The sequence below is a fragment of the Babylonia areolata genome, chromosome 24, assembly GCF_041734735.1.
Source record: "Babylonia areolata isolate BAREFJ2019XMU chromosome 24, ASM4173473v1, whole genome shotgun sequence".
NCBI lineage: Eukaryota > Metazoa > Mollusca > Gastropoda > Neogastropoda > Buccinidae > Babylonia > Babylonia areolata.
The window spans coordinates 6,669,602-6,678,648 of record NC_134899.1 but is presented as its reverse complement, the minus strand read 5'-3'; the positions used below and the strand labels follow the sequence as shown (position 1 = coordinate 6,678,648).

The following is a 9,047-nucleotide window of genomic DNA, read 5'->3' as shown; positions in this document are numbered from 1 at the left end:
AGACAACCCGAGAAATGAAAATAAATATACAATGCATGCTGAGTCTCAACCAAGACGAAAAGAAAAAGAAATTGTACTCAAGACATAAAATGCATACATCAAAGAAAGAAGAAACAACAAAATCATGATCCTGAAAGCGGTCTGGAACATCGTTGAACTCATCTTAAAATACCCCCTTCAAAAGGAACATACACAAAAACCATCAAATGTAATTTCTTAAACACTGCATCAATGCTAAAAAAAAGAAAAAAAGAAAAGAAAAAAGAAAAGATGGGATAGGCGGGAAATGTCATTGTGACACACTGTCTGTATACAAGAGACACTTTCACAGTGGCAAACTACTTCAGTAAATGTCATTGTACTTCGCTACAAGAACTACAAGCACAGTGAGATATGCAACATCATGAGATGTCATTGTAACACACTACTTCGATACAAGAACCACAAGCACAGCGAGATATTATACAACATCAATAGATGTCATTGCAACACACTACATTGATACAAGAACCACAAGCACAGCGAGATATTATACAACATCAATAGATGTCATTGCAACACACTACATTGATACACGAACCACAAGCACAGCGAGATATTATACATCAATAGATGTCATTGCAACACACTACATTGATACAAGAACCACAAGCACAGCGAGATATTATACATCAATAGATGTCATTGCAACACACTACATTGATACAAGAACCACAAGCACAGCGAGATATGCAACATCATGAGATGTCATTGCAACACCCACCTTTGATAGAAACATGACCATCACAGCGCGACATACTTCAGCACACGGCGAAGGAAGGTGGGACACTTTTTCAGTAACTCAGAAATGCGGATGTCACACCCTGTGCTGTAACCTCTTCCGTTCGGATAGCCAACCAGCTGATTGTGAAACATTTAAAGGACACATCACACTCGGACGTTTGGACGTTTTCTTAAGTTCAGTTTTTTTGCAGTAACTGTCATCGAAAGAAACAGTCTCACACTTGCCCGCATCTCACTCTCCAAAGACCAGTTCTCCAAGAAGACTGTTCTCCAAAAATAGGCCAAAAAACTTAACTTTCAAGAAAACGACCAAACGTCCGAGTGTGATGTGTCCTTTAAGATGTTTCACAATCAGCTGGCTGGCTATCCGAATGGAAGAGGTGATGTGTTATCTGAGATGTTTTACAATTTATGGCTGCTTTTCTGAACGGAAGAGGGAAGAGGTGGGGTATTCTGTAAAATGTTTTACAATCAGCTGGCTGGCTATCTGAACGGAAGAGGTGGGATGTTCTCTATGATATTTTACAATCAGCTGGCTGGCTATCTGAACGGAAGAGGTGGGATGTTCTCTATGATGTTTTACAATCAGCTGGCTGGCTATCTGAACGGAAGAGGTGGGATGTTCTCTATGCTGTTTTACAATCAGCTGGCTGGCTATCTGAACGGAAGAGGTGGGATGTTCTCTATGCTGTTTTACAATCAGCTGGCTGGCTATCTGAACGGAAGAGGTGGGATGTTCTCTATGATGTTTTACAATCAGCTGGCTGGCTATCTGAACGGAAGAGGTGGGATGTTCTCTATGATATTTTACAATCAGCTGGCTGGCTATCTGAACGGAAGAGGTGGGATGTTCTCTATGATGTTTTACAATCAGCTGGCTGGCTATCTGAACGGAAGAGGTGGGATGTTCTCTATGCTGTTTTACAATCAGCTGGCTGGCTATCTGAACGGAAGAGGTGGGATGTTCTCTATGCTGTTTTACAATCAGCTGGCTGGCTATCTGAACGGAAGAGGTGGGATGTTCTCTATGCTGTTTTACAATCAGCTGGCTGGCTATCTGAACGGAAGAGGTGGGATGTTCTCTATGCTGTTTTACAATCAGCTGGCTGGCTATCTGAACGGAAGAGGTGGGATGTTCTGTATGATGTTTTACAATCAGCTGGCTGGCTATCTGAACGGAAGAGGTGGGATGTTCTCTATGATATTTTACAATCAGCTGGCTGGCTATCTGAACGGAAGAGGTGGGATGTTCTCTATGATGTTTTACAATCAGCTGGCTGGCTATCTGAACGGAAGAGGTGGGATGTTCTCTATGCTGTTTTACAATCAGCTGGCTGGCTATCTGAACGGAAGAGGTGGGATGTTCTCTATGCTGTTTTACAATCAGCTGGCTGGCTATCTGAACGGAAGAGGTGGGATGTTCTCTATGATGTTTTACAATCAGCTGGCTGGCTATCTGAACGGAAGAGCTGGGATGCTCTCTATGCTGTTTTACAATCAGCTGGCTGGCTATCTGAACGGAAGAGGTGAGATGTTCTCTATGATATTTTACAATCAGCTGGCTGGCTATCTGAACGGAAGAGGTGGGATGTTCTCTATGCTGTTTTACAATCAGCTGGCTGGCTATCTGAACGGAAGAGGTGGGATGTTCTCTATGCTGTTTTACAATCAGCTGGCTGGCTATCTGAACGGAAGAGGTGGGATGTTCTCTAAGATGTTTTACAGTTAGCTGGCTGGCTTTCAGAGCGGCGGACGGAGGAGGCAGCATGGCTAAACGCTTCGCTAGTGGCGCCATAGATACGACTGACACTGCCCAGAGAGGAGCGCAAGTTACGTTCGAAGACCTCGGATCTGCCCGGGCTGGTGTCTGCAGACCTGGCTCTGTCACGTCTGAATCCTGACCGCCCTTCACCTTCAGTGCTGTCAGCAGCCATGGCTTCCTCCCGGGCGTCTTCAAAGGCTTGTGGCGTATCACTTGGCTCATCATCCAAAACCTCGCCCCTTTCATCAGAGAGAAGAAAAAAAATACGCCAAAAGAAACTGTTTATCATCAGCTTAGAATTACGTCATATTTATACTACATTAGACTGTATTATGTTATGCCGTTATTGTGTCAAGTATCATGTTAGACTGCTGTGAACCAAAGAATCAAATGTATGAATGGAATGAATGAATGTGAATGGCAAGAATCAAAGATGAAGAAATAAAGGTCAGAATGTGTGAGACTGTGTGAAAGAAATAAAACACGAATATTGCTTTTAACTGCAATTGTTCATAAACTATGAACCAAACAAATAAAGGCTAGAAAGAAAACAACAACAATAACAACAACAACAACAACAACCAAACACAAAGTGTAAAGATTCATGTACAGTTCAAAACACGTCTTACTGTTTTATATACTCCATTCCTGTTCATTCTTCTTCCTTTTCCATCTTGATGTGACCCTTTATCTTATTCTTTCTGCTGTGTTCATATTTTCCATCTCTACCCGAGAGATGATATAACGTATACAACAACACATTCAAAAACAACCAAACACCTACAAGTGCTATTATACACAGTGACACAAATATCCACACTCTGTAAATCATATATTTATTTACTCGATGGCCTAGTAGTCGCGTGTCCGCATCGGAGGCAAGAGAATCTGAGCCTAGGAGGCGAAGGAATCTGAGCGCACGTGATCGAAGCCCACACTCCCAAATATTTAACCCCCCCCCCCTCTACAAGACCTTGAGCGGTGGTCTGGACGCTAGTCATTCGGATGAGACGATAAACTGAGGTCCCTTGTGTATCGCATCCGTTTCCGCGCGCTAAAAAACCCACAGCAAAAAAAAAAAAAAAGAAAAAATGGCAAAAATTATGTGGAAAAAAATTCACTTTGACAGGAAAACAAATACATTTGCATGCAAAGAAAAGGGTGGCGCTCAAAACAATACAATACAATACAATACAATACAATACAACACAGCTTCTCCAGACACATACAAGTGCTGTCATAACAGTGACACAAAACATCCACACACACGCACACACACACACACACACACACTCACAAGCAGCCCTATATTTACATGGTGGCCCCAGTGCGTTCCCGTTCCTCTTCCTCCTCCCTCTCCTCCTCCTCCTCCTCCTCGTCCTGCAGAACGACGGCCACGTGCTGGCCGGACAGGTGCACAGGCCCGGACCCGCTGACCAGCCTGAAGGTGGCCGGGGAATTGAACCTCAGTCCCACACGCTTCATGGTGTCCTTGGCCCCGATCATGTGCACGACGGGCAGCTCCAGTGCCTTCCCCAAGAAGTCGCTGGTCTCCACCTGCACGATGTTGGGCTCGTGAGCCCTGGCTTCAGACCCCAGCACGGCCAGTTGCACGTGCAGTCTGTGCACTGCACGCACGTCGTCGTCGTCAGCGTCGTCTGGCGGGATCCAGGTCAGCAGCTGTGATGGGGTGAGCGTGCCGCCCCAGGGGAAGGTCGGGTCCTTGCCCCGGAACGTCAGGGGCGAGGCGTTCTTCTTCCTGCGGGCGGGGACGGTGGGCACAGCCAGGGGCCGCTGCAGCACGCCGAACACCCCTTCCAGGTCCTTGTGCAGGGGCTTGGGGGCGTACTGGGCCCTGACCCTATCCTCCCAGGCCTGGGGCACAGAGAGGGTGAGAGAGAGAGAGAGTGTGTGTGTGTGTGAGAGAAAGAGAGAGGGAGAGAGAGACAGTGTGTGTGATGGAGAGAGAGAGAGAGAGAGAGAGAGAGAGAGAGAGAGAGAGAGAGAGAGAGAGCGATGTGTGTGTGTGTGCGCGCGTGATAACCGTCCATAAATTATTTGTTAAAATTTACTTAAATTTTGGAAAACGGTATTCTGGAAGGAAAAAAAAGTGTCCTTACCTTCAGTCTTGCAGTTCCTTGGGCCCGATAACATACAGCAATGATGACGTCAGTCAGGACAGAGAACTCTGTCAACTTGAGGTGAGATCCACCCGTCATTTGTGTCAGTTTACGGAAAAAGTCCGTGGATTGAGGGTCGTTGTTGATCTGTGCGCCATAGATGCGCATGGGCTGAAACCAGAGTGACCATTTTTCTGCAGACAGCGTTTGGGATATTGTGCAATGTGAACAGAACACTGCACAGCTAACGAGTCTTGAAGTGGAGGCTTCTGGCTGACATCAACATTTGATCAGCTGCACTTTCATTGAATCAAAGCAAGGGATACTGAAGACCTGATCAGCGCGTTGGGTTTATGCGAAGTTCAGGCACGTGCTGCTTTTCTGTTTTGTACAGCAGATGTGGGTGTGGCGTTTTTGGATCTGTCCACATGCTCTGACACCTTCTTGAAACCAAAAACTGAAACTGAAAGGAGGAATACTGGGTGTTTTGCGTTTCTTTCAGTTGAAATTTTCTTGTCAGTCTTGGTCTGGTCTTGTATCATGGCAGTTCACTCGAACAGATCGAGTTCTAGGGCGTATGAACTAACATACTGTCTACAGCTAGCAGGAGACCTACTATGGTGTATGAACTAACATATTGTCTAGCTGTCTACTATGGCGTATGAACTAACATATTGTCTGCAGCTAGGAGACCTACTATGGCGTATGAACTAACATATTGTCTAGCTGTCTACTATGGCGTATGAACTAACATACTGTCTAGCTTTCTACTATGGTGTATGAACTAACATATTGTCTACAGCTAGCAAGAGACCTACTATGGCGTATGAAGATACTGTCTAGCTGTCTACTATGGTGTATGAACTAACATATTGTCTAGCTGTCTACTATGGCGTATGAACTAACATATCGTCTACAGCTGGCGGGAGACCTACTATGGCGTATGAACTGACATACATTCTACAGCTAGCGGGAGACATACTATGGTGTATGAACTGACAGACAGTCTACAGCTAGCAAGAGACCTGCGACTCCCGAGCCAAACAAGACAGCGAAGTGAAGGAGAGCGAGGGCAGCACGTGAGCACGTACCATCTCGGCCAGCAGACGTGCCTCCTGCTCCCAGTCGATGTGGTCCTGGTTCTGGGGGTCGTGAGGAGGGTGGGGGTAAGAGTCTCCAATCACCACCAGGATCTTCTGAGACCTCTTCTTCCACGCCAGCTTGGTTCTGACCAGCCTGAGGACCAGCTCGTAACACTCTGGCGCGTCCCCGCCGCCTGTGTCTTTGACGTCCTTGACGAAACTGACCAGAGCGGATTCATCATTCGTGAAGTCCAGGTGCTTGGTGACGTAGATGTCTTCATCGCAGTAGTCGCCATGGGCAATGATGGCCAGGGTGATCCCTGGGAAGTCCTTCTTCAAGAGGTGAATCATTTCTGTGATACGTCTGCGAACCTCGTGTAGAGCTCGTGACATTGATCCTGTTGTGTCGAAGGAAATGGCGACCTGTATCGACATTTTGGAGAGTTTCTGGAAAACAAACAAATCCTTTGAGATCAGAGGACGGATCAAATCGTATCTCAACATGATATTTTTTCACAGCCAAGATACCTATAGAGGGAATGAGACATTGATGTCTAATCACATAATCAATGACAGGACCATAACAAATATAATCAGAATACCAGCGCCAGTGGCGAAGTGGTTAACGTCTCGGACTGGCGTCTGGGAGGACGCTGATTCAAGCCTCAGATGTGGTTCTTGTGTGTGGCCGCCTCATGCCCAGAGTGGGATGTGCTGTGGGTTTGAATAGAAAGGACAATTACTCAGTCCGGATCCGCGACACAGCAACTGTTGTGGTCAGTGGAGGGTGGTGTGGTCATTGAGGGGAGGTGTGATCATTGGGGGAGGGGGGTGTTGTCAGTGGGGGGAGGTGTGGGGTGGTGTTGTCAGTGGGGGGGCGGTGTGGGGTGGTGTTGTCAGTGGGGGGCGGTGTGGTCAGTGTGGTCAGTGGGGGGGGGCGGTGTGGGGTGGTGTTGTCAGTGGGGGACGGTGTGGGGTGGTGTGGTCAGAGGGGGGCGGTGTGGTCAGTGTGGTCAGTGGGGGGCGGTGTGGTCAGTGTGGTCAGTTGAGGGCGGTGTGGTCAGCGGAAGGCGTTTTGGGGCGGTGTGGTCAGTTGGAGGGAGGTGTGGTCAGGGGAAGGCGTTTTGGGTGGTGTGGTCAGTTGGAGGGAGGTGTGGTCAGGGGAAGGCGTTTTGGGTGGTGTGGTCAGTTTGGGGGCGGTGTGGTCAGTGGGGGACGTTGTGGGGCAGTGTGGTCAGTGGGGGGTGTTGTGGCGGCATGCTGTGGAATCACAGCAGGCGGTCCTGAACATTACCAACATGACTCAGCTGCAAAGCACAGCCTTCTCTCCTGCATGGCCTCCTTGCTGCTTAGCATCAACAGTTCCCTGTCGTATGCCGGCACGTGGACAGTATCAACAGTTCCCTGTTCTATGCCGGCACGTGGACAGTATCAACAGTTCCCTGTTCTATGCTGGCACGTGGACAGTATCAACAGTTCCCTGTTCTATGCTGGCACGTGGACAGTATCAACAGTTCCCTGTTCTATGCTGGCATGTGAACAGTATCAACAGTTCCCTGTTCTATACTGGCATGTGAACAGTATCAATAGTTCCCTGTCGTATGTTGGCGCTTGGACAGTATCAACAGTTCCCTGTTCTATGCTGGCACGTGGACAGTATCAACAGTTCCCTGTTCTATGCTGGCACGTGGACAGTATCAACAGTTCCCTGTTCTATGCTGGCACGTGAACAGTATCAACAGTTCCCTGTTCTATGCTGGCACGTGGACAGTATCAACAGTTCCCTGTTCTATGCTGGCGCGTGAACAGTATCAACAGTTCCCTGTTCTATGCTGGCGCGTGAACAGTATCAACAGTTCCCTGTTCTATGCTGGCGCGTGGACAGTATCAACAGTTCCCTGTTCTATGCTGGCACGTGGACAGTATCAACAGTTCCCTGTTCTATGCTGGCACGTGAACAGTATCAACAGTTCCCTGTTCTATGCTGGCGCGTGGACAGTATCAACAGTTCCCTGTTCTATGCTGGCGCGTGAACTGTATCAACAGTTCCCTGTTCTATGCTGGCGCGTGGACAGTATCAACAGTTCCCTGTTCTATGCTGGCACGTGGATAGTATCAACAGTTCCCTGTTCTATGCTGGCATGTGGACAGTATCAACAGTTCCCTGTCATATGTTGGCGCTTGGACAAACACCACTGATGCCGAAACTGGGGCTGGAACCCTGATCATTGGTGAACACAGGCTCAGAAGTCTAACGCCAAACCTGTCGCCTCCTAATAGTATATATATATATATATCTTCGAACTGATTCAGTTCGTCACATGGACTGATATCTTAACAGAGGGAGGTATTTGTCAGTCAACAGTCAAGTAACATTTTACTTGAGAGACAAGGAGGAAAGTGGAGAATGGTTAAGACACTTATTTTTATGTGCCGATACAATGTCAACGAGGGTCTGGGTTCGAATCCCGTCTCACGCTTTCTCCCAGCCTTGACTGGAAATAATAAACTGATCGCCTAGTCATTCGGATTAGACGATAAACGGAGGATCTGTGTGCAGCACGCGCTTGGCCTACAACATTGGTGTTGTTCTCTGGCAAAATTCCGTAGAAGTAATCAATTCTGATAAGTACACAAACATTATATGCACGCAGTCAAGGTCTGACTAAGCGCGTTGGGTTATGCTGCTGGTTTGGAATATGTCTAGCTAATGTGTTGTTGTGTATATTGATTTGTCCAAACGCAATTGCACCTCCTCGAGAAATTGAACCTGAAATTGAAACTTTCACCGGCCATTGCCAAGAACTTAAATTTGTGCGTGCCATTAAGATGAAAATTAAAAAAAAAAAAAAAGATAAAAACGAGAACCTCACCTGATAAACACAGATTCTCTTCAGAGAGACGGTTCAGCTCGATCTGTTTGTGGGACTGATTACTAGAAGAGTTGAGTTAAACGACCTTGGCGTGACGCCTTTAAGGTCAGGTTGTTCGTGGCTGTGGTCTGATTGGTGGGCCTGACAATCGCAAGGTTATTTATAGAGCTGATTTCTAGTCACGTGGGATCCCTATTCATTGGCGACAGTGGAGGAGAAAACAGGCCAGTGTCTGCCCGAAATGAGTAGATTGACTGGAACACACGCCGGCTGGGAAATGAGTGAACGATCAATTATGATTAGAACACACGTCGATTCAGAAATAAATAAATAGATGATGATGATGATGATGGTGATACTACTGATGATGATGCTGATGATCATACTATTACTGATGATGATGATGATACTGCTACTACTGATGATG

The 9,047-nt window shown here is 47.0% G+C and overlaps 1 protein-coding gene across 2 annotated transcripts in view; it reads right to left on the bottom strand.

The window, feature by feature from the left end:
* The window catches only part of LOC143298746 (uncharacterized), a 9,292-nt gene extending 550 nt beyond the window's left edge, over nt 1-8,742 (bottom strand). The window contains exons 1-5 of one of the 2 annotated variants that reach the window (XM_076611679.1): nt 8,621-8,742; nt 5,757-6,194; nt 4,666-4,836; nt 3,861-4,420; nt 1-2,784 (exon numbers count right to left, since the gene is read on the bottom strand). The exon at nt 1-2,784 is cut by the window's left edge and continues 550 nt beyond it. In XM_076611679.1, the coding sequence (XP_076467794.1) occupies nt 2,493-2,784; nt 3,861-4,420; nt 4,666-4,836; nt 5,757-6,182 (1,449 nt within the window). In that variant the 5' untranslated portion in view covers nt 6,183-6,194; nt 8,621-8,742 and the 3' untranslated portion in view covers nt 1-2,492. Of the gene's footprint in view, nt 2,785-3,842; nt 4,421-4,665; nt 4,837-5,756; nt 6,195-8,620 lie in introns of both variants that reach the window. The other variant, XM_076611680.1, reaches the window with a different exon arrangement.
* Between the last annotated feature and the right edge of the window lie 305 nt (nt 8,743-9,047).